The following is a 26,860-nucleotide window of genomic DNA, read 5'->3' as shown; positions in this document are numbered from 1 at the left end:
ACTGGGTAATAAACATGAACTGACTCAAGCTGCACTGTCAAACATTCAAAAACGAGTCAACAAGGCAAGCAGTAAAGCAAACAAAGTGAAAGACAATGCACCAACAAACCTAGGTATTCAATATTGAGACAGAATACCCACAGGTCTGTGACTTCTTGGTGATAATATAGTAGTGATGTGCCATTCGTAAACCATTCATTCTTTTTGAACGACTTTACTGACAGGATTAATACTCACCTCTCTGGCTCAGGAGACAAACTGTGTCATGTGCTCATTGAAAAATAGATCATGCATAAAGAAAAACGCATGTTTAGAACTGATAATTGATTGCATGGTGAAAGAATGAATGCTATTAATTGATTATTGAGTGTTAAATGACACAGCTTTGTAAAACCAGAACATGCCTCTGCTCAACACTTGAACATGAGAATGAATCGTTTGGGGGGGGGGGGGGGTGCTGCAGTTCGCAAACAATATTGATGTGTCCTTTTGCCTGAACGAGTTGAAAAGATCTGGAGTCGGTAAAAAGTACAGAACATCCCATCACTACAATACAGCAGTTTCAATTAATGGATAATCTGAATTATCGATCTCAAGGAATGGCATGGGCACTTATAACTCTTGCGCTTCTCGGGGTAGCCACACTTCCCGCGGCATAGAGCATGAGTCTTATTACGCCGCTTTCCGAAGGACGAGGTCCCCTTCGTCTGAAACACACAAGGACCAAAATGTTGCCAAATAGATCATTGCCATTTGGTGTAAATGCATGGAGAGGTTGGGATTTTGTCTCAGTCAATAAGTAAGAATCACTGAAATTCATAAATTCAGTATTGAAAACATCATTGACAAGACAATGGCACATGGATAATTCATAGGAGATAATTAGTTATTCGTTGTACATCTGATTTCATGCTTAGGTAATTAAGCTATGAAGGGCCACATGTAGTCTAGTGGTTAAGAGCGTTGGGCCAGTAATCAAAAAGGTCACTGGTTCGAATCCCCGAGCCATCTTGGTGTAAAATCTGCTGATGTGCCCTTGAGCAATGAGGCCTAATTGTTAAGCCTAATTGTTCCAGGGTTGACATCAATATTGACTGACCCCTGGCTATGACCCCACTCTCAGGGGGAGTTGGGATTTGCAAAAAACACATTTCCATTTCACACTTGTACATGTAGTGAAAAATGACACATATAAGCACCTCTATTTGACATTTTGTCCCCAGAGAATAAACAGAATTAACTTGTATCCTGGAAGGCCCAGTGAAGTCAAAATTATGTTTTCCTGTTTTGTATTGTACAACAGCTAATGAAACACTGTAAAAGTGTGATTTTTTAAATCAGTGTTATTTCCTGATAGTTGCTGGTTGAAAATTCAATTTACACAGGACCTTCTAATTAGCAGGCATTTCATGGGTGGACTTTTGGTTTGCCTGGTGACATCACCAGGCTTTATAGTTTAATAGACCAATAACAGAGAGTTCCAAACCTCTCTGCCAATAACATCTAGTTTTCAGGTCACATATCCCTCCCATTAGGCCCCTCCAATTAGGTCCCTCACTCAGACCATTCCCAGACAGTCCAAGCAAAATGATTGCTTGAGAAAGCTATTTTTGTTGTTTTTGACCTTTTAATGGAAAACTATTACAGTAAGCTGAAATTCATATGTTCAGACATTTGTATTGAAAACATCATTGACAAGACACTGGGTAATAAACATGAACTGACTCAAGCTGCACTGTCAAACATTCAAAAACGGATTTGTTACCCAGAAATTATTTGATTGAACCCCTGGATACTTCCCCCACTGGGTACAGACATCAATTCAACATCTTTTCCACATTGGTTCAATGCAACTTCATTGATATGATGTGAAAACAACGTTGATTCAACCAATGTGTGCCCAGTGGGCCGTTTCACACTGTGTATTTAAATACTGTATCACCAACAGTTTGTTCTAAAATTTCTACGACTTGTACATTGTGGCACTGTTTATACACACACACCACATATTTACAGTTGAAGTCACTAGTTTACATACACCTTAGTTAAGTACATTTAAACTCAGTTTTTTCACAATTCCTGCCATTTAATCCTAGTAAAAATTCCATGTCTTAGGTCAGTTAAGATCACCACTTTATTTTAAGAACGTGAAATGTCAGAATAATAGTAGAGAGAAGGATTTATTTAAGCTTTTATTTCTTTCATCACATTCCCAGTGGGTCAGAAGTTTACATACACTCAATTAGTATTTGGTAGCATTGCCTTTAAATGGTTTAATTTGGGTCAAACTACCACAAGCTTCCCACAATAAGTTAGGTGAATTCTGGCCCATTCCTCCTGACAGAGCTGGTGTAACTGAGTCAGGTTTGTAGGCCTCCGTACTCACACATGCTTTTTCAGTTCTGCCCTCAAATTTTCTATGGGATTGAGGTCAGGGCTTTGTGATGACCACTCCAATACCTTGATTTTGTTGTCCTGAAGACATTTTGAAAAACTTTGGAAGTATGCTTGGGGTCATTGTCCATTTGGAAGACCCATTTGCGACCAAACTTTAAATTCCTGACTGATATATTGAGATTTTGCTTCAATATATCCATATAATTTTTCTACCTCATGATGCCATCTATTTTGTGAAGTGCACCAGTCCCTCCTGCAGCAAAGCACCCCCACAACACGATGCTGCCACCCCGTTCTTCACGGTGGGATGGTGTTCTATAGCTTGCAAGCCTCCCCATTTTTCCTCCAAACATAACGATGGTCATTATGGCCAAACAGTTCTATTTTTGTTTCCTCAGACTAGAGGACATTTCTCCAAAAAGTACGATCTTTGTCCCCATGTGCAGTTGCAAACCGTAGTCTGGCTTTTTTTATGGCGGTTTTGGAGCAGTGGCTTCTTCCTTGCTGAGCGGCCTTTCAGGTTATGTCGATATGGGACTTGTTTTACTGTGGATATAGATACTTTGTACCTGTTTCCTCCAGCATCTTCACAAGGTCCTTTGCTGTTGTTCTTGGATTGATTAGCACTTTTTGCACCAAAGTATGTTCTTCTCTAGGAGAAAGAACACATCTCCTTCCTGAGCGGTATGAGGGCTGTGTGGTCCCATGGTGTTTATACGTGCGTACTATTGTTTGTACAGATGAACGTGGTACCTTCAGGTATTTGTAACTTGCTCCCAAGGATGAACCAGACTTGGAGGTCTACCATTTTATTTTCTGATGTCTTGGCTGATTTCTTTTGATTTTCCAATTATGTTAAGCAAAGAGGCATTGAGTTTGAAGGTAGGTCTTGAAATACATCCACAGGTACACCTGCAATTGACTCAAATGATGCCAATTAGCCTATCAGAAGCTTCTAAAGCCATGACATCATTTTCTGGAATTTTCCAAGCTGTTTAAAGGCACAGTCAACTTAGTGTATGTCAACTTCTGACCCACTGCAATTGTGAATTATAAGTGAAATAATCTATCTGTATCAGTTGTTGTAAAAATGACTTGTGTCATGCACAAAGTAGATGTCCTAACCGACTTTCCAAAACTATAGTTTGTTAACAAGAAATTTGTGGAGTGGTTTTAATGACTCCAACCAAAGTGTAGGTAAACTTCCGACTTCAATTGTATGTACTGGATTCTTGACATAGCTCACTGTATTATATCTACATCTAAATATATCATTCTTAGTATATCTTGTGTAAATTATTCCGGTGTGCATATGTACAGTATAGATTGCATTTTGATTACTGCTACAGTGCTATTTGTGTTGTTAATTAGATTTGACCCGCCATTGTTGATTTCTTGTTTTCCATTTTTTTTGCGTACTTGTCTGACATCTTACTGCATTGTTAGGAGCTAGTTATCAGGTATGAAGGTAAAACCCAGATGCAGACCTCGTCGAATAAACAATAGTTTAATAATCCAATAGGGGCAAGCAATGTACAGGTCAAGGCAGGCAGGGTTCAGTAACCAGAGGTGAGGCAATGGTACCGGATGGCAGGCAGGCTCAGGGTCAGGGTAAGCAGGGTCAGGCAGGCGGGCTCGGAGTCAGGACAGGCAAGAGTAAAAACCAGGAGGGCGCGAAAAGCGAGACTGGGAAAAAGCAGGAGCTGAGAAACAAACGCTGGTTGACTTGACAAACAAGACAAACTGGCAACAGACAAACAGAATTACAGGTAAAAATACACAGGGGATAATGGGGAAGATGGGCGACACCTGGAGGGGGGTGGAGACAATCACAAAGACAGATGAAACAGATCAGGGTGTGACACTAGTACTATAAGCGTTTTGCTACACCTGCAGTAACACCTACTAAACTGTGTATCCGACCAATAAACATACATTTGATATTGAGATAAAAACCGCCGCACTGGGCCTTTAACATTAAAGCAGAGTAGCTCAATGTCTTTCATCATTGTTCCTTCCCTATAGCCTGATATACTTATCCTTCCAAATTGTCCCTGAACAGCTAACTAAGAATAATCATCATGGATATTTACGAATAGGCCTATTAATTTTAAACATCTTAGTGGGCAAGAGGAAATACATGTAGGCCTATGCCTTGTGGTTTGACATTTGTATGAAATGGGCCCACACACAGTGTTGAGAAGAGTGAAAATAATTTGACCCCCAAACAACAACACCTACAACCTTAAACATGCTCTAGCCTAAGCAACAAAATAATGAGCATGGATGCTTTTTTTACAGGATGCTTTTTTGACATTTAAGGAGGCTATATACTCCACTTTATTTGGTATTCTATAAGCTTTTGAAATGGTTTATGTTTGTGTAATAAAATATAGACCTATGGAAATTTGAATTTCATCATTTGTCAAATTTCTGATTTTCCCACTGTAAGGCAAATAGGCCTATGTGTTGGACTATACGACAAAGGTGTTTACTGGGCACTGTGGGCAGACAATTAAACCGGTCTGGAGTTGTCTAATCTTATCCTTAGAAGAAGGCACATTGACCTTGGTTTTGGCTGACCAGAGATGAACCCAACAGGGAGAGAGAAGATCCGAGTGATCTCTATCAAAGAGATCTAGAGATTTAAAGAAGATATACGGTATATAGAGAGAGATAGAGAAGAGAGAGGCACAGATAGAGAGAGAGAGCGAGAGCGAGAGAGCATCAGCATCTATAGACCAGTCTGCTGTATAATAGAAAGAAGAAGCTGTTATTATCACCAAACTGTGCGTCACAATTAATGCCATTATGTTTGTCCTGAGAAAATAGAGATTTCGTAGACTACACCATTCGTTTGACTATTTACGAATGACAGTCATGTTCTTTTTATGAGCTAGCCTATCCAGACCGCTTATGGAACACTGTTAAATGAGACTAGAATATCTGCATTGCCTGCCACTGTCTGTGGAGCCCTACGATCGAGCGCACCACCCAGTCGAGACAGTAACGCATGATCACAAACAGATGTCAGGCATTTTTGAAGAAACATTTAATATTTTCTGTACCATCATCAGCCTCGCAAAATACCAGAAGGTAGAAGATTTTTATTCTACAATTAATAATCAAATCACGGTCCGTCCGGAGTTGTAGCCTATTTCCATGCTTTCTATTTATAAGGAGGCAATGCTTCTCGACCAAGACCAATGAGATTTGTGCTGTGGCCGCAGCCAAGAAGCTTTGTAAAAATACCGTAAATACATTTGGACAATTGTCTTCTCGAATGCTTTCACGGTAAACATGTGTGATTTATTCTGAATGGTGCGGCGAGAGAAGGATAATTCTGTGGTTTTTGGCACCAGCGGATGCTGCGCCGGAGAATGGGATACGCCGACCCTACGTCGGGTAGAGATTTACTCGGCAATAGGTCGCTTTGTTTCATATTCATTTGCGCATTTGGACTGGTTACACTTTTACAACAGATTCTCTATGGAAAAAACTACATTAAAAGGTAAGCGATGTTAAGTCCAATGCCTTTGGAAAGTCTTCAGACCCCTTGACTTTTTCCACATTTTGTTACCTTACAGTCTTATTCTAAAATGTATTAAATTGTGTTTCCCCCCCTCATACATCCACACACAATACACCATAATGACAACGCAAAACATTGGTTTTAAGACTGTTTTACTAAATTATAAAAAATAAAATATTTAATACACTGAAATATATCAGTTTACATAAGTATTCAGACCCTTTACTAAGTACTTTGTTGAAGCACCTTTGACAGCAATTGCAGCATTGCATTTTCTTGGGTATGACACGACAAGCTTGGCACACCTGTATTTGGGAAGTTTCTCCCATTTCTTCTCTACAGATCCTCTCAAGCTTGGTCAAGTTGGATGGAGAGCGATGCTGCACAGCTATTTTCAGGACTCTCCAAAGATGTTCGATCATGTCCGGGGTCTGGCTGGGCCACTCAAGGACATTCAGAGACTTGTCCTGAAGCCACTCCTTCATTGTATTGGCTGTGTGCTTAGAGTCGTTGTCCTGTTTGAAGGCGAACCCTCGCCCCAGTCTGAGGTCCTCAGCGCTCTGGAGCAGGTTTTCATCAAGGATCTCTCTGTACTTTGCTCCGTTCATCTTTCCCTCAATCCTGACTAGTCTCAGTCCTTGCTGCTAAAAAACATCCCCACAGCATGATGCTGCCACCACCATGCTTCACCGTACGGATGTGCCAGGTTTCCTCCAGATGTGACGCTTGCCATTCAGGCCAAATAGTTCAATCTTGGTTTCATCATAAAGGCCTGATTGGTGGAGTGCTGCAGAGAATGTTGTCCCTCTGGAAGGTTCTCCCATCTCCACAGAGGAGCTCTAGAGCTCTGTCAGAGTGACCATCGGGTCACCTCCCTGACCAAGGCCCTTCTCCCCCGATTGCTCAGTTTGGCCGGGAGGCCAGCTCTAGGAAGAGTCTTGGTGGTTCCAAACGTCTTCCATTTGAAAAACGATGGAGGCCACTGTGTTCTTGGGGACCTTCAATACTGCAGAAATGTGTTGGTTCCCTTCCCCAGATCTGTGCCTCGACACAATCCTGTCTCGGAGGTCTACGGACAATTCCTTTGACCTGACATGCAATTCCTTTTTGCCCTGACATGCACTGTCAACAGTGGGGCCTTTCCAAATCATGTCCAATCAATTGAATTGACCACAGGTGGACTCCAATCACGTTGTAGAAACATCTCAAGGATGATAAATACAAACAGGATGTACATTAGCTCAACTACATTAGCTCAGTCTCATTGCAAAGGGTCTGAATACTTATGTAAATATAAAAAATATATTAAAAAATTCAATCAACCTGTTTTCACTTTGTCATTATGGGGTATTTGTGCACAGATTGTTGAGGAAAAAATGTATTTAACACATTTACATTTAACGTAACAAAATGCTGAAAAAATCAAGGGGTCTGAATACTTTCTGAAGGCACTGTATATATCTTCCACAAATAGCCCATAGGCCCAAATCAAATAAATTGGCATTCATCTGAAGACTCAATTATTATCAATAGCATAATGTTGAAATGTAAGGGACGGCCTGACATTTTAAAATGTTGTGAATGGCTCTGTTATTGTTCTAACTGTATTATAATACTGTCATCATTGTAATTCAGTGTAAATATGGGAGTAGTGGTTGTAGTAATTGATGCATGGGAGGGGGAGGGGTGGGGGTAAGATTGAAAAATAGCAAATTAGTCTTCCATTTTTCCAGTGGCATATATAAACTATTCTCATGAGGTGAAGCATCACATTCATGCTACATACAGAACCTCAGCTGATTATGGTAGTGTACCTCCTTCTTTTTAAAGTGTTTATTAGATTATCAGTTTCAGTCTTATCTACAGATCATACATCTTACATAAATAAGGCTTGGATATCTACTGATATCCTATATGCTGATATTACAGTTTTAAAAACAACTCAAATCTATTGATGCAGTTCATTGTTCAGTATTTTTCACTTAATATTGATAATTCTTCATGTTAATGTCGAAGGGGTTATTGTCTGATTCGATAGTAATTGAGCTACTATACACTGTGGGCTTGGATGCCCACACGGTCATGCTGCTGTTTCAGCATAATGCATTCCTAAGATGTTTCGTAACACCTCTGCAACAGTAATATCTCTATTAATAGGGACTCTACCTTTTCTCATGCAATCTGTTGTTGCTAATAGCACCCATAGTGATACATGCTATTATTAATCACTGGAAGGCTTTGACCTCTGCATTATCATCTGCCGGGATGTTTTTCATTGTGAGATGAGCAGATACTGAGAACCTGATATATTTTTTTATCTTAAGATAGGCCTATTAACACCCCCCCAAAATAAAATAGTTCATGATAGCTTTGCCTTACAGCAAACATATATGTGCTGTATTCTAACTGCCCCAAACCCCAGCCCCCCCCCAACCTCACATGTGTGTCTCCCCCACCGCTTGGGATACTCTGATGAAATCCTGTGGATTCATGGCATCCATTATCGAATATGTTATGGCTGAGATGGCATGAATCCAGCCCCAGCAATCTATCTATCTATCTATCTATCTATCTATCTATCTATCTATCTATCTATCTATCTATCTATCTATCTATCTATCTATCTATCTATCTATCTATCTATCTATCTATCTATCTATCCTGCCCCGCACTTCTAGCACTCTGACTGGGAAAGAGGGGAACGGGCTACAGTCACAACGAAGCTACTGAGCCAGCCAGTGTGCAACAACGGCAGCCATTTTGCTACACAGTATCTGCACACCTCAGGAGAAAGAGAGCGAGAGAATGAGAGTGTGTGTGAGAGAAAGAGAGAGAGAGTGTGATGGAGAGAGTGAGTGTCTTAAAAATGATGTCACTGTGAGATATTCTTCCCCTCTTCCCCCCACATGCTGAAACCATGACAACAAGCTAAAGTTGTGAATGGGACCAACGGTCCAACCCCTCCTGATCTATGCTACCAAAACGTAGCCCAGTCAAACACCGCCTAAGGACATGAGTCTCAATCTCATGAGATTATCTTATGCCCCAAAGGATCTCAATAAACTATCTCTGCAAATGACCAGATTCTGTGGGTCTGGAAGAGACTGTACTACAGAAGACACTTAAACTACAATGCAATAATGCCAGTTGTTGAGAGCACTATCTGAGAATAACCAGCATAACATGCACTTTAGTCCTCCACTAGTCCAAGATTGTTTTAGGTTTTTTTGCAGCTGTAGACAGAATTGGGTCGTGGACTGCCATTTTGATATTTTCTGTTTTGCAGACTGTGTTTTACCCTCAATGATTTGGGTACACAGTTGTCTGATGATGTCACCATTTTCCAAAGAAGGTCCAGATTATGTTAGACCTTCAAGATAATTCAGGGTCACTATTCAGAGAGTGCACATGTCTGTTAAAAGACATAAGGCACATGTGCTTTGGAGTGGTGTAGTGCTTTTAGCATTCTGGCACGTGAAACATTTCTAATTTTCCACAGCGTGTATCATATAGCACAGCCTGGCTGCAGTGACATTAGCAAACACCCCCTAAAGCTCTATGCCAGGGTAGAGATCACAAAGCTGTGAAATCACAGGGTAGAGAGGAAGAAGGGCTTATTAAATAGTACGGTGACCCACTTTGCAGCAGTGCACATGATCTTCTCTCATCTCCACTTGACTCGGAGAGGGCGATGCCTAAAAATACCCGCAGCAGGCTGGGTAGGCTACAAGTGGCACCAAACAGTCCTGGAGATGATGTTAGAAATCCACTCAGAGATAACAACTAGCTTGACTAGATCCATCGGTATGTTTTTTGGGGGAGGCACAATTTTTCATTTTTGGATTGAACTCTTGGTTATTATTTAGTTGAACTAAAACTCCAAAACTGCACCAAGGGCTTTAAAAAAAAGACTCTTTAGTTGAGCATTCCAGATTCTTGTTTCAATTATATAATTGGAACCATAGCCTCCATAGCAGATTATTCTAAAACAAAGCTTAGCTATTAGTATGTTGATTGCCTGCCGACCTTCCCTTAGAGGAGAAAATACCAGGAGGACTGTGACAAATGTCTTCGTAGATAATGGACCTGGGCACGTTGATAGTTGAATCTCCGTTGAGTAAGCACTTAAGAAACCTTCACCAGTTCAAATGATTATCCTGTGTGAGTGATGGACATCCTATTAGGATATTATTCATGTTCTACTCTCACAACCATAACTCTGCCCTTGCAGAAATAGCTACGTTGTCTTCTACTCCAGACTATAGGCCTAAGAGTGCATTATGGACTGCTGCTAACTCAATCTATTTGGGTCATTTTCTAATTAGCTGATTTATGTTGTTTGGAATTGTGGTGTCGAATTGAATGGAAGGTCAAAGACTTGTTTCCGCATAACATGATAGTATTGAAATTGACAGGCTGATAATACACGCTAAACAAAATTGACAGGAAGCAATATTGATTTATTGATCAACTCAACAGTAACAGAACAGTAGCTCTTTAATGCCTATAAATAGTCTGCAGAGTGACATCAGCCATATCAACACTGTGCCATGTGACATCAGTAATATTAATTTGGATAATATGGTGGATCCGTTGGGTCAGGTTCAGTATTTTTAGAGACCACATCAGCAGTTTCTTTGTTGGGAAAAGAAAGTGTCACCTTTTTAGAGACAGGGCACTCCTCTAGATAGTTGGATGGTGTGCAGGTGTGCGGTGGCTGCACCCACTGGTTTCTTTAGGAGCATCATGTAGCAGATCCAGAAGCCTAAATCCATGTCCTGTTTTTGCACACTCCATCCTGACCACTACAGCCAGGGGCAGAGTGTCATTGAGATTTTTAAGTGGTTCTCTGAGAAGCCAAATAGGCGCACAGTATTGACATGAGGCCCAAAGTAGTGTTTGTTTCATTACATAATGTGCTTATGGAGAGGATTTATGTGCAATATTATTTTCCAGTACACTGTAGTGATATACTTTGCTGTCCACAATGATTTAATTGAACAAAGTCACAGGATTATTTGCACAATGGAAAGGAATGCTCAAATAGGTTTATTTCGATTCATATGTTTTTTTAGGGTTCAAATATGATGATTGAAATCAAACATGTCCCTTTTTATGCAAAATCCATCTTTGAATTAAATCATTTTAATTTCTTACAGGTTTGGATATTTGGTTGGGGTATTTGGATTTGCCTCATGCAATTTTGACAAAACCTGTTCAATTCACTCATGTTACTCAGGGAGGAGATGGGATCTGTCCCATCCAGTAGGGGACAGCGTCGTGGCCTGGGAGGGTACAGGTGCTATGCACCTCTCAACGGTGGCCTATATGCTGCTATTGTCTGTAAACCGTTAAGTATCCTCTCAGTTTGTCTGTTCTCTATGTAATCCGTTAACCATAATCATTTGGTTCTGTTTTAAAGAATGTGTTGTGGTTTTTTAGATTGTGCATGAGCGTAATGTGCAATAATACCCTATAGGCTAATCTACCGAACTAAGATGTGCTGCATATTGGGCAAAACCCCCTAAAATGGTGAATGATTAGGGGTTTTAGTGAGACAACAACTGAGATTTGACCTGTTTGACCACAATGAATGGATTAAGTGAAGCATCTTTATTTCATGTCATAAACAGACGTAGCATATTTACACACTGTTTTCAAACCAAGTGTTTTCTGTCCCACTGCTCTGCGGCAGAGATAGAAGTGTGTGTCTGCTTTGCATGCCATTCTCAGATTTGAGGTATCTGTGCCAACCACACCAGATTGCCAGACCCATATACACTTCGTCATTCAGCTGTGTCTGAGCTTGAACTTATTTGTCCCCTTCAGATTTTTAGCTACTGTTTTTGCTTGTTTAATTGTTCTCTCTCTCAATGTAGCCTATCATCATTATTTGGTAAGATTGAATATTTGACATGCAAGGCACATTTGTCCATTATTTATTTGTCCCCTCTTCTTTTTTTATCCCCAACTAATTTTGATTTTTTTTTTGACGGGTGTTTTATTTATGACAAATGTATTACTGAGTTTCATTGTCCGTTTTATACTCTAGATTTGTTATCAACCATTGTGCTATTATCTAGGTTCATTCTAACTATGTTTGGCTTGGTTTGATTTGGTTTACTAAAGCCAAATGCTGATCCCTCTGTATGCTGTGGTGTGTCTCTGTGTGTGTTTGTGCATTGTGTATAAGAGTGTGTGTGTGTGTGTGTGTGTGTGTGTGTGTGTGTGTGTGTGTGTGTGTGTGTGTGTGTGTGTGTGTGTGTGTGTGTGTGTGTGTGTGTGTGTGTGTGTGTGTGTGTGTGTGTGTGTGTGTTTGACTGACTGACTGTTAGTTCTCAAGTAATTAAAGCACAATAAATCCCAAATAAACTGCCTCATTTTCTTACTAGTGCGCAACTGTTTAGCCGACTCAAAGGAGACGAGACAGGAAATTGGACCGGTCCTGTAAATTTCTTGGATGATGGATCTCTGAAGCCTGCCAGGAATGGGAAGAAAAGGTACATTTCCAATGTGATTGACTGACTGTACAACACCCCTGTGAGAAAGAAAGAGAGATAGAGAGAGAGAAAACTTGAGATTTCTTGCTGTGTGGCCTGGGCCTTAGAAGCCTCCACTCGCAATGCATAACCAGTATAACCAACAAACTGCTGTACTAACTAACTAGTAAAGAGATGAAGTCAGCAACACACACATAACTATTTTGCTTCTGCTTGTTTTGCATTTCTGAGGAATCCTAGTTGAGATGTTTGCAGGGGTGATGATGACACAGGACCCACTCACACTGACGTTTAACTCTAACTTACCTGTCTGCATGTTGACAGATGTTTCCGTCAGAATTTTCAGCCAGATTCACAGATCTCCGTAATAGTCACACCCTGCCTAGCCGATATTAAGAAGAAAAAAAAACGCTCTCAAAGGTAGGCCGGTCTGAAGGCATTTTAAGTACTTTTACAGAAACCCAAGAATGACTCTTTCTTTTTCATTGGTCTGAAAGGATCAAACTCTCATATAATTTTCAGTGGTTGCACTGCAGATTGCTCTTGCATGCATCCCTTCCACCCCCTGCCACCCCGTGACCCTCGAACCCTAACCCCCCCGAGAAGCTGGTTGGACCACGGTTCTCCTGTTTGATGTACTGGCTTCTCCTTGTACCGCTGTGTCTCATCCAGCACCCATTTCTCAAATGCCTTTCACCCTCAACCTGTGTGTTCATGCATTCTGCACAGCTCTGAGTGTATGTCATATACATAGTGGACACATCTCTCTGCTCCCATATCTCCTCTTCTCACATCTGCATTGTATCTCTCTGCGACCTACCTGGATTATTTCCTGTCTGCATGTTGACAGATGTTTCCGTCAGAATTTTCAGCCAGATTCACAGATCTCCGTAATAGTCACACCCTGCCTAGCCGATATTAAGAAGAAGAAAAAAAAACGCTCTCAAAGGTAGGCCGGTCTGAAGGCATTTTAAGTACTTTTACAGAAACCCAAGAATGCCTCTTTCTTTTTCAGGATCAAACTCTCATATATTTTCAGTGATTGCACTGCAGATTGCTCTTGCATGTTGTCTCATCCCTTCCACCCCCAGCCACCACGTGACCCTTTCCCAGTAGGTCTTTGGCTTCAGTAGGCTGAGGACCTAAAGTCAGCAGGCGTGATAACCCGCTGGTTATTAATAGGTACTCAGGTAATAGGTACATCAGGCCATCCCTCAGGTACATCAGGCCATCCCTCATGGATAGCAGAAAGCCAGTGTGGCATGGGCGGTCTAAGACGACATTCAGAGTCATCCTCTTTCTTCTCTATTTAAGCTACAGTGCTTATTAGGGGTGTATCATTAGAGGTAAACCAAAAGAAGCTAAGAAGCTACTTTTTCAATGATAAAGGACAAGAGACATGCTGCTCTAGACCTTTTAAGTATTTACTTGATAACAAGCCAATCCAAAATACACTGCATCATCAGGGGGATGTAGACAACCAGTTTCATTGTTCCTTACTCATTTTGATTTTTATCCCACCATCTCGTTCAAATGCATTTTTCTGTCATGTCGTCCATGTTGTCTTTTTGTGTTTTACCTCACCTCATTTTACTTTAACAGCCACATCAATTATGCTTTGAACATTATTCCCCCTTCTCACCAACATTCTCCACCTCATCCTATCTCACTGAGATAGCATTTATCCTACAAATTCACTCACTGGCGTGGCACATTGTGAAGGCCATCATCTTGGATTCAACGGAGCAACACCTCACCCAGCAGACAAAATTTGACACCTGACGTCATAACTTAATTTTTTTGGTTGTAAACTGGCTTTCTGGTATAGTAGAGGGGACTTCATATAACCAGATTACAACCAGATAAAGACGACATCAACACGTGATTGGAAATACATTTTGGGGTTGTTATCTTGTCGTATAGCTAGATTACAATCAGATTAAGATATATTTTATGGTTGCTAAAAAGATGTTTAGCCAATGGAACCAGTTTTGCCCGCTGGGCAGCCACTCTTTATCCATCCAGTAGAGAGTAGGACTCAACATCACCTATTTGGTATCTACTTTTAAATATTTTCCAAATAGAAAGCACCTTCTCAATAGGTATCAGATATTGGGAGCTTTTAGCTCTCCTTCTTTCCCGGTGCCTCTGAGGCTATGCAATTGGCTGTGGTCCTCAGGCAAGAATCCTCCTGCTCAGGCGCCAGATAGGGCAGGCTTTTCCGAGGCTGGTACATGGATCAATAGCATTATCCATTACAAGCCTATTTAAATACACCTAGTGGGAAATTTGACTCCTCTGTGTGGCTCTCTGCCTGGCCTGAGAGGGAGGAAAATATTTGGGTTAGATTCTGGTGCCGATTATGCTCTCAAAAGGGAGGAGAAGATGCAAAATGTTAGTCAAAAAATCCTTTCTGTCATGCTAAAATGTTCACCATGTTCTCACCTTCCTTAAGTTTCCTTCCCTTCAGATGTCATTGTGTTTGTCTCAAATATTACACAATCACTACCACCATATCAATCTAATATTGTTGTTGATTTTTTGTTTTTGTTTTATGTCATCATTTTCCTGTATAATGTTTCTTTATTGGTTTATTTATTTATTTCCTTGTCTGAAACCTCTTGTTAAGAAGATTTCCTAGCCTCGCAAGCATGTAAAGGTTGTATATTTGTCCAATCCGGATTTGATCAAATTACATCTGAATCATTCAATGAGCTGTAAAATCTTATCGAATAGTTTGAATCTGAGTGAGAGTGATGACTGTGTACAGTATGTACATTATGCTTATGTGTATGATTGCGCATGTATGTCTGTATGTATGTGTGTGCATGTCATACCAGATAAGGTAATAAATACAAATGTAGTACCAACATATTTTCATGTGATCTTCCTTAGTTAAATTTCTACATGCAAAGAGATCTGCAGATAAGGGAGACATTTATTCCAGACAGGGACTGATGAACTCAGGCTAACCAGCAAGCAAAATGTGGCACATGAAGTCTAAATGAAGTTATATTCTGGTTGTAAACTGGTTGAGAATACGTCTTATAACAGGATAAGACATATTTTTCGTGACAAGGCCAAGACGTCATGGGAAAGATGTCAGATAATCAGATTACACATTATACAATTTGTCATAAGCTGTCATAAGTAGTTTTAAATATTTATGAGTCAAGGCATGAGACGTTATAAAACCAGTGTTAAAAATGACTTTTTGTCCCGTGGTCATATGCGCTAGTCAACTTTAAATAACTATTGATATTACACTGTCTGCAAGACAACTTATGTCATATGTTGTTATATGTTACATTAGAGTCTACATACCAGATGTTATAACAGGATGCTATATAATTTACCAACCTCTGTGTCACATTATTAAATTGAATCGAATGATGGGCTTCATAACCATGTCATATGCTCTTCCAAAAGCAGTGATTGGGGAATCAGAAATCAAATCGTGAGGGTGCCCTCTAAACAAACTGCCCATCTGAAAACAATATATAGAGTGTGCACAGAGTTGAGAGTATCATAAAGCATTACCATTCAAAGGATCTCCAAGAAACATGGGCAAATGGTGCACAGATGTTTTTTTATTTCAAAAAGCACACATTATAATGCCAACAACTTGGCAGAAATAAATAAATATTGAAATGATATGGAAGCAAAAATAATTTTACAACAAAATCAACGTTGTTACGGTACAACAGGATTTGTGACAGCTGCGAGAAAAGTAAGATGTGCAGGCTACGGTAACAATGACAGTGTGAGGACAGACTTTGGGAGACGAGAAGCAAGTAATGGGAGGCGTGGAAGCCTGACGAGCCGGCTGAGGAGTGGAAGCCTAATGAGCCGGCTGACGTGTGGGAGCCTGACGAGCCAGCTGAGGCGTGGGAGCCTGACAAGCCGCCTGAGGCACGACGTGGGATGGGAGCCTGATGAGCCGGCTGAGGAGTGGGAGCCCGTCGAGCCGGCTGAGGAGCCTGCCGAGCCAACCGAGGCAAGAAAACCTCTCGAGCCAGCTAAGGCATGGAAGCCCGATGAGCCAGCTGAGGCACCCTCGGTTCCTTCAGCAGTAGCACCCAGACCCGATGTCACCAACCCCAACAAAAAAACAAAAAACTCCCTTCCAATAACAGTGTCTGCATTTTGTGAGGACAGACGCTGGGAGATGAGAAGCAAGTACAGGGAGAGAAGAAACAGACATGAAACAAAACAAGGACAGTGTCTGGACAAGGGGAACAAAATTACATTAAATCAGAGCTGTCATCAAGGCAAAGGGTGGCTACTTTGAGGAATAAAAAAAAAGTTTTATTTGTGGGTTACTACGTGATGCCATATGTGTTATTTCATAGTTTCGATGTCTTCACAATGTAGAAAAAATTAAAAATAAAGAAAAACCCTGAATGAGTAGGTGTGTCCAAACTTTTGACTGGTACTGTACATATAAATAGCATCAGTTATCCTCAGTGAACAAGTTTCAGATAGATATAGTATTATTCTATCACATCCAACAGGCAACATCCTAGAGAAAAACCTGGTCTAGTCTGCTTTCCAAAAGACACTGGGAGATTCATTCATTTTTCAGCAGGACAATGATAACCGAAAACACAAGGCCAAATCTACACTGGACTTGCTTACCAAGAAGACAGTGAATGTTCCTTAATGGATGAGTTACAGTTTTGACTTAAAACTTGACGCACCCATCCCTTTAGCGGGATCATATTCATCAACACCCGCTGAATTGCAGCGCGCCAAATTCAAATTAAATGACAAAAAATATTGAATTTTCATGAAATCACAAGTAAAATATAGCAAAACACAGCTTAGCTTGTTAATCCACCTGGCATGTCAGATTTCAATACACCTTTTTGGCGAAAGCATAACAAGTGTTTGTGTAAGAACATCTCTCTCAGTAGACAAAATATTACAAACACTAGCAGCCAAGTAGATTGGTCACGAAAGTCAGAAAAGTAATAGATTAAATCGCTTACCTTTGATGATCTTTGGATGTTTACACTCACGAGACTCCCAGTTACACAATAAATGTTACTTTTGTTCCATAAATATTATTTTTATATCCAAAATACCTCCATTTGTTTGACGTGTTATATTCAGAAATCCACATGCTCGAGCGGTCACGACATCGCAGACGAAAATTCCAAATAGTATCTGTAATGTCCACAGAAACATGTCAAACGTTTTCTATAATCAATCCTCAGGTTGTTTTTAAAATACATAATCGATAATATATCAACCGGGACTGTTGCTTTTTCCATAGTAGAGGGAGAGACAATGGCTGCCCCACTCTGTTGCACAAGCAAAACTCTGCGAACACCCAGCTATCCACTGACACGATGTTAACTTTCTCGCTCATTTTTCAAAATAAAAGCCTGAAACTATGTCTAAAGACTGTTGACACCTTGAGGAAGCCATAGGAATATAATCTGTAAGTCGCTCTGGATAAGAGCGTCTGCTAAATGACTTAAATGTAAATGTAAATGGTTGATAGCCCTTTAAATGGAGGCAAGGCATCCATTGGAACAGAGAGCTTTCAGAAAAAACAGCACTTCCTGGTTTGAATTTCCTCAGGTTTTCGCCTGCAATATAGGTTCTGTTATACTCACAGACAATATTTTGACAGTTTGGAAACTTTAGAGTGTTTTCTATCCCAATCTAACAATTATATGCATATTCTAGTTTCTGGGCCTGAGAAATAGGCAGTTTCAAATGGGTACGTTTTTTTTTAGCCAAAAAACGAAAATCCTGCCCCCTTCACTCAAGAAGTGAAATCCATTTGAAAATCTATGGCAAGACCTGAAAATGGTTGTCAAGCAATTATCAACAACCAATTTGACAGAGTTTGACGAATTTTGAAAATAATAATAGACAAATGTTGCACAATTCAGCAGTGGAAATCTCTTAGAGACTTACCCAGAAAGACTCACAGCTGTAATCGCTGTCAAAGGTGTTTCTACAAAGTATTGACTCAGGGGTTTAAATAGTTATAAATGACATATTTCTGTATACTATTTTCAATACATTTGCAAACATTTCTAAAAAGTTTGTCATTGTATTGTGTGGTATTGTGTGTAGATGGGTGAGATCCATTTTGGATTCAGGCTGTAACAACAAAATGTGGAATAAGTCAAGGAGTTTGAATACTTTCTGAAGGCGCTGTACATTTTAAATGGTATACATTTTTAATCTTAATACATGTTATTTAACTCAAGCTAACTAGTGTTGTTTTTATCTATGCTATTAGCTGTAGCTAGCTAGTTAGCTAAGTTTTCCACATGATGAGCCAAGATCTCTTCTCCCATCTTATGTTTCTTTTACGCCTGCTACGTTAGGTTATGTTAATGCCCACCCTTCTTCTGATTTCAGCGATATGATTCGCCGACACAAGTTTGCGGATCCAATGGAAAGTTATTGCGGTCTCTTGTGTCAGTGAATCATGTAGCTGAAATCGGAAGAAGAAGAAGGGTGGGACTTACCAACATAACAACACAGAAGCGAGAACAACACCTCACGAACCAATAGCAAAGAACATGGATAACGTTTGCTAGTTAGATTGAGTTAAACAACATGTATTAAAAACATGCTCTGGAACTTTGCGACAACAAGGTATTTGTGCTAGATGTGTGGTTCATACATCCATAATCTATGAGCAGAATTTTTAGTTGGATTGTTCACCCACTAATAGGGAACGTGCGCTGGGTTTAGACCGTCGTGAGACAGGTTAGTTTTACCCTACTGATGATGTGTTGTTGCGATAGTAATCCTAGTCAATAGTAATCCAAAAAATTCCTAGTTTGAAAGCAAATGTTGTTGTGGAAGTTGTGCTGTGCCGTTTTCACTACATTTTCCACCAGCCCCGTAGCAATTTGAGTTCTAGCCAATGAGCTTCAGCCCCTCACCATTTGAATGACTACTAGCAAGATGCATACACAGCAGAGTGAGAGAGAGAGAAATGACGTGGTGCACATATCTGCACATATGTGACGAAGTACGTCATTTTCGGGGACCATTAATGGCTAAAAAGTATACAAGAGTACCGGAGAATCTCTTTAAGATTAAAAAGTAATTGCCTCTAAACTAATGTATATGTGAAAGAGAATGTATTGTGTGATGTGCTGCAAAGTAAGATTTATAATTCAGAATTCCCCAACTAGCTAGCTACGTTTAGTACCTCTAGCTCTAGCTAGCTATGCATTGATGGGGGAGGGCAGCACAGTGAGGCCTCTTTTGCTCATGTCGTGCCACTAAGGGTATGAATACACATTGTTTTGACTGTGTAGAGCAGGGCTCTCCAACCCTGTTCCTAGCTAGCTAGCTACCCATTTTTTTTGTAATATAGCTGCTGTCATTATTACTGTAGCCTGCACATCTTGTTTTTTTTTCTCCCAATCTGTCCCATTTTTTCACAGCAATGTTGATTTTATTGTAAAATTATATTTGCTTCCATTTCATTTCAACATTTTTGCTATTATAATATGTAATTTTTTAGTAAATCTGTGCTCTCATTTGCCCATGTTTCTTGGAGATAATTTAAATTGTAAACTTTTATGAAACTCTCAACTCATCCTGTGGTATAAGCACATTCATTCATGTGTCTGTGCACACTCTATAAGGGCATATGACATGGTTATGACGCCCATCATTCCATTCAATGTAATAATGTGACAAAGAGTTTGGTAAATTACATCACACCCTTTTAAAACATCTGGTATGTCGACTCTAATGTGCAGGCATATGACATAAGTTGTCACCCAGACTGTATAATAGCAGTTGTTATTAACAGTTGACATGCTCTTTAATTACTTGTTACTTTTATTTCTTATCCGTATTTTTATTTTTATTTAATTTAAACTGTATGTTTGTTAGGGGCTCGTCAGTAAGCATTTCACTGTAAGGTCTCAAGTGACTAATACAATTTGATTTGATTTGACATTAGAGCATAGGACAACAGGATGAACATTCATGTAAAACACCCGTTACTGTATAACCGGTTTTATGCTGTGACTCATAACTATTGAAAAGTACTTATGACAGCTTATGAATGCATACATGAGGACACCTACAGTAAAGTGTTACCCAACCAGACTATAATCACATAAAATACCAGTTTTGCCCCCTGGGTAAGTATACTGAGTCTGCCTTATGCAGGGAGACAGCCGCAGTTACTCCCCATATTCTCCATTGGCATCATACTGTGCAGCAGTGCAGTTCACTCTATCCAGCATACTGTACATGCCATACAATAGAGACAAACCTTATCCATGATAAATGTTATGCAGTCTAGGTGCCCCTGCCATAAGGATTTAGTCATGTTTTCTCACAATTTACCACAAGATTTCTACCTCCCCCTTCCCCTTTCTCACTATGTTTTTCATGCTATTTTTGTTGTTTGCAAACACAATTTTTTGAATGTCCATGTTAATTGTTGTTCCCCATGTGAAGTCAAAGTTCCCATGTCAAGTCAATATACATAATGAATGTTATTAGCAACAAGAAAATCTGAAAACAAAACAGAGACATTATGGTAGCTGGTGACTTAAAAGTGTCCAGGATACATATTGTGGATCCCGTATCCATAGGAATGATATCACACCTGCCACTCATTCCATAACAATGTCTTCACAGATTAATATTCATAATGTATTTTAAAGTAAAGCCACAATTGTATTGGAATAAAGTTAAAAGTGTCCCACAATGTATAACATCTTTCCTCAACCCCACTGTGCTATGTGTTTTGTGTACCAGCCTCTTCCTTATTATTGTTGATTATTATGTAGATCAGATCAGTGCAGAGTGACGCTGACTGTGACTATCCCTCCAGGTATCTGGACTCATACGATGGATCCTATGACTACAACTCCACTGCATGCAAAGAGCTCAGGCAGGAGATTATGGATGTCAAAGTCCTGACCATGTGAGTGTAATCGCCTGTGTTACACTCTTAGAAAAAAAGGTTCTTTCTAGAACCTAAAAGGGTTCTTTGGCTGTCCCCACAGGAGAACCCTTAGAAGAAATATTTTTGGCTCCGAGTAGAACCCTTTTGGGTTCCATGTAAAACCCTTTCCACAGAGGGTTCTACATGGAACCCAAAAAGGTTCTTCAAAGGGTTCTCCTGTGGGGACAGCTGAATAATCCTTTTGGAACACTTTTTTCAAAAAGTGTACTAATGCAGTGATGGGCAACTTTGATCCTCAAGGGCCTATGTGCCTTGATGGTTTGTGTTCTCTCTTTGAAATGTCAATATTAGATATAGGAGGAAGCTAAGTCTGTGCACTCAGTTCCAACATTCAGGCCCATCCCTTGTCCTATCAACAAACATTTAAATAAGGATTTTATAATACAGCAGTGGGAGAAACAGACAAGGGCAAAGATAGATGAGAAAGTAGGCAAGACAGGCCTTGAACCTCTTTTGCCAGGGGGATGTACAGTGCTACCACTAGAACAGACTCTGGCACAGGCTTACAGTACATGTTCTTGAGGATATTTCAGCTATTTATCACACCTGTAAGAGATGCTTGATGAGGGGACAGTGTGCCAGGTCAGGCAGCAGACAGCGTGACAGGCAGACAACAACTCCTTGGCTCTGCCAGCAGTTACAGTGCAGTGACTGACTCTCCTTACACTTACTGCCAGCCCTGGTAGTGCTTTCCCTCCCCAAGCAAATCACATTTCCCAATCATCGAGGGGGAATGTCAGTTCAAGGGGAGCTATTTAGAGCCCTTCTATTTCTGGCCATCGCCATCCTCGTCTCAAGACGGCGGGCGCAAGGCGTCAATCAGAGGGAGTGCCTGGGCGCAATGCTAAATCCATTGCCACAGCTTCCAGTGCCATTCTCATGTTACACCTCAGCGCGTGTTTAACATTCATATTACAGAGCAGAGTGCTGCAGTGTCATCTCTGTGGTTTTTGTAGCTCCATGCAGCCCCCTTCCCATGTTTTTAAATATTTAAAAAATATATCTACCTGTGCAGTTTTCAACCCACTCATCGTGGATTTTTTAAAATGTACCCCTCTGATCTGCAGTATATGTAGTATAGGAACATAGGGTATAGGGCTTATTCTTAAACATACATGGATCACTTGACTCGAATTGTTTGTCTTGGTTTTATGTGGGGTTTCCCTGCCCATCTGCCAGGGTGAAGACGTCTGAGCTGTTTGAGAGATGGAGGAACCTGCAGGTGTGCAAGTGGCAGCAAAACATGGTGGAGACCAACAACTTCAAGTGAGCTTCTAATTGACCTTTAACTTTAATGCATCACAGAGATGGCGTTTCAGGTCACCTTTCTTGCAGTCACGCTGTACATCTCAAAAGATTGCTATATCATATTATTGTGGTTCACAAGACCTTAAACACTTCTTTAGGCATTGTGATATCTGATCATCTGCAGAGCGTGAATGCAAAACAGAAGACTTGGAATGCCACCAGTCTATTAGCATGAGCCTGTTCAGAGGAGCGACACCCTTGTTCTACTACAGTTTTTTGGGTCTGACAGTAACTCTTCCCTTCTATTGGTCTCTCCAATAGGATGTCTCTGTCGCGGTGTTGTAATGCACCCTCCTTCCTGTTCACAACCAAGAGGAACACTCCAACAGGCACCAAGCTGAGGTATGAGGTGGACACCAGTGGCATCCTGCCCATCAGTACTGAGGTCTTCAAGATGTTTCCTGACGTGAGTGTTCCAATTATAACAATATACAGTATATCATCCTGTTTGACTACCTGTCATCCATGTGTCCTATGCTATGTACCTATGCTATGCACTGCCTCGTACCCTAAGGTGATGGAACTCCATTTCTCTTGTTATAAACTGTACCCCATATTTCTGTTTGACACTGGTTCTGTTTCATTGAAAGGACATGCCATACTCCAAGTCTCAGTTTAAGAAATGTGCAGTTGTTGGAAACGGAGGAATCATCAAGAACAGCAAATGTGGGAAGGATATTGACTCCGCAGATTTCGTGTTTAGGTACACATCATCTTTATTCTGTAGTGCTACAAATATTCCCAAGCATCACGCTGATTTATTTTTGACTGCAGATATCAAATGGCAAGATACACTATTTAATTACTTTCACTCTGCTCAGACCTTCTCAGAATCTGCATTGGATAATGTAAACAATTATCCTTCTTTCAAAGATGCAACATACCACCCATCAATGAGAAGTACTCAGCTGATGTAGGCGCCAAAACGGATCTGGTGACGATTAATCCAAGTATTATAACGGAGAGGTACTGTAAGGCTATGTCAACAAAAAAGTGTATTCCCATTGGGCACACACACACTGGTTGAATCAACATTGTTTCCACATCATTTCAATGAAATCACGTTGAACCAATGTGGAATAGATGTTGAATTGACATCTGGGCCCAGGCATGCACACACACACACCATCTAGACCTGAAATCCATTAACGGCAGCAGTTACAATGGGTGTGCATTGCACTTAGTAATATGTAATGTTCTGGCACAGAGCTGCAGCACGTCTGCTCCTTGCAAAAACACACACACACACACACACACACACACACACACACACACACACACACACACACACACACACACACACACACACACACACACACACACACACACACACACACACACACACACACACCACTTCCTCCCTCTTTATACACACTCTAATCCCTCTCCTCTCCTCCAATACCAGATTCCAGAAGCTTGAGAAGTGGCGGCGACCATTTTACGAGGTTCTTCAGAACTACGAGAACTCGTCAGTGGTCCTACCTGCCTTCTACAACACGCGTAACACTGATGTCTCCTTCCGGGTCAAGTACATGCTGGATGACTTTGACTCCCAGAGGGGTGTGTTCTTCTTCCACCCCCAGTACCTGCTCAATGTCCAGCGCTTCTGGACTGTCCAAGGTGTCCGTGCCAAACGCCTCAGCAGCGGCCTGATGCTAGTCACTGCCGCCATGGAACTGTGTGAGGAGGTCCACCTTTATGGCTTCTGGGCGTTTCCCATGAACCCCTCGGGCATTTTCATCACGCACCATTACTATGACAACGTCAAGCCCCGCCCCGGGTTCCACGCCATGCCCCATGAGATCTTTAACTTCATGCACATGCACACGCGAGGTATCCTCAATGTACACTCAGGACCTTGCACATGATCGTGCACCGGAGCCATGCCCACACTGTAATGCATCGTAGGAAGTCACCATTTACTCCTGTTTTTGTCTCTGTTCTTAATTTATCATCAATTTGCATATATTAATTTAGATACAATGGTGTTTTCTTACAGTTGATGAGAGATGGCCTTTTGAGCTCACACCGTATATATTTGTGCTTTTTACACTAGCTCCATGTGTTGAAGGTTGCTTGCTTTTATGCCAACAATATAATTTCTCTTGATGTGTTTCTTACTCTCTTGCTGAATAAGCAACTTCAATGGCCGCTGGTATCTCAGATTCTGTAGGTTGCTTGTTCTATTGTGAAGTGATCTTTCCTAGTGATGTCGTTTCTGTGAAATCTTAGTGGCTCGGTGGTACTGCTGTACAGAGGTTTGAACTTAACGTTATGCACAACTATTTACACTGAAATAAGGCCACTCTGTGTGTCCCTCACCTCCTCCTGTACTTTCTCTTTGCCGCTTCCTGTGTTCCCCATGCTCTCTTTCTCAGACACTCTGTAGGTGTGGCAGCTTTTATTTATGTCTGTGTTAAAACCCTGAACACTATTGACGTTGAGGGAATCCAAAATAAATGTTCAAAGATCCAACTGTTTAATCTTCAGTTGTCCAGCTTCATTCAACTGTTTTATATGGGTAAATATTTATTATAAAACACTGTTAACACTCCTGACCTGAGAGGACCTTTTTTATAGGTCCACTTTCTTCTGTACAACTAACTAGCCAAACACTGGAAGATATCCTTGGATATTTCTGATGTGAAATGGTTGTGTTTTATTTGCTTCCTGTTTTTGAACAAAGGTGAGATGATTCATATTTTATAATCACCACCACCATAGTAGGCCACATAGTCAGAAAAACACCCTGGCCCAAGTTCCTGGGCACTGTTGACCAATCTGATTTCTCTCTGTCATCCATGTCTTAAAACCATGCTGCCTTATGATATAAATGTACAAATCCTCTCTCAGATATGCAATTCACCCCTGAATTGCTTATCTAATGGACGTTCGTATCAAACAAACTCTTGTTCTTACTGTCTGCTGACTCACCATAATAACCATGACAAGATGAGGTTCACTTCTGCTGTTTAATGACTAAATATAATATAATTCCTGTAAGATATAATGCTATTTGCATACTCATGTGATGCTGTGCATGATTCTACTATATTCTCTGTTTTGTGTGTGCCTGCAACCAACACATGTTTACAACGATCAGCTTCTGCTAAAGCTCACAGATCACTGGGAGAGATTAGATTAATTCAAATGATATTACATTTATCATCAATTGCACACAAGGCCCAACCGAAACTTGACTTTCGCTTTTAACCCAACCCTTCTGAATCGGAGAGGTGCAGGGGGCGGCCACATTGGGCACCCAGGGAGCTGTTGTTGTGGGGGGTTATAACTGCCTTGCTCAAGGGCAGAACAACCTTTCGGTTACTGGCCCAATTCTCTTACCGCTAGGCTACCTGAAACCTTATATCAACCTTGAATGGATTTTAAAAGAGAACTGATCGACAGAGGCACTTTTTTACAGATGATGGAAAGGAATTACTAATATCGCTCCCTTTTGAAATTATATGATTTTTGTTATAATTATTACCACTGGATCGTGTCATTTCCCTTTTTGCAATGTGACAAAGTTGTAACCTTGAAAGCATCATGGATCTCAGCCTTGTAATGCTGTATGTTTGTTTATATTAGTATTTGTTGTGTTTAACTGTGACAGAGTGGAGGAACATTACTGAACTGGAAACATAGAGTCATTCTTCTGTACATGCTGTGCAATGCCTTTTGATTTTTGTAATGCCCCAAATTCCCATGATCATCCATGATCACAAGTCTTTGGAAGATTGTTTGTTTGACTTGTAATTCAAAGTCACAGAGATCGAGTGAAAAAGACACAATGCACAAAATAAGTTATCCGTATGAGCACATTAAATAATTTCAAGTCTCAGAATCACAAAAGATCATAATTTTATAGAGTAAAAAATAACTAGGTAGAGTAATCAGTCCGAAAATGAAAGGATGGAATTATTAGAGCTTGGATGGAATTATTACAGTTTGAACAGTGATATGAACCCTACATTCTGGGTCATTCTTTATATTGTGTTTGTAAATAAACATGTTTGGATTTTCTGCTTGTCCTGATCATTTACTTTCTATATATATATATATGTCTGATCTACGAAGAAATGTGGACCTGGGTCAAGCACACAACAACCAATCAAATCAAATCAAATCAAATTTTATTTGTCACAT

At 40.5% G+C, this 26,860-nt stretch overlaps 1 protein-coding gene across 5 annotated transcripts; it reads left to right on the top strand.

The window, feature by feature from the left end:
* Window positions 1-5,132: 5,132 nt before the first annotated feature.
* On the top strand, window positions 5,133-26,737 carry LOC124007313 (alpha-2,8-sialyltransferase 8E-like). 5 transcript variants are annotated; one of them, XM_046317791.1, is made up of 10 exons: window positions 5,133-5,908; window positions 11,169-11,279; window positions 12,322-12,429; window positions 12,754-12,849; window positions 21,269-21,361; window positions 22,583-22,669; window positions 22,973-23,117; window positions 23,302-23,414; window positions 23,585-23,677; window positions 24,117-26,737. In XM_046317791.1, exons 1-10 carry the CDS (start codon window positions 5,763-5,765, stop codon window positions 24,577-24,579), a joined length of 1,455 nt encoding a protein of 484 aa, XP_046173747.1. In that variant the 5' UTR covers window positions 5,133-5,762; the 3' UTR covers window positions 24,580-26,737. The 5 variants fall into 5 exon arrangements, with proteins under 5 accessions (XP_046173747.1, XP_046173749.1, XP_046173748.1 ...); XM_046317793.1 differs by lacking the exon at window positions 11,169-11,279 and having other exon boundaries at window positions 5,136-5,908; XM_046317792.1 differs by lacking the exon at window positions 12,754-12,849 and having other exon boundaries at window positions 5,139-5,908.
* The last annotated feature ends 123 nt before the right edge of the window (window positions 26,738-26,860 follow it).

This window comes from Oncorhynchus gorbuscha, linkage group LG20, assembly GCF_021184085.1.
Source record: "Oncorhynchus gorbuscha isolate QuinsamMale2020 ecotype Even-year linkage group LG20, OgorEven_v1.0, whole genome shotgun sequence".
In the NCBI taxonomy this organism is placed as follows: Eukaryota; Metazoa; Chordata; class Actinopteri; order Salmoniformes; family Salmonidae; genus Oncorhynchus; species Oncorhynchus gorbuscha.
Note: the sequence above shows the minus strand (reverse complement) of the source record. Positions and strands in the feature narration are given on the sequence as shown.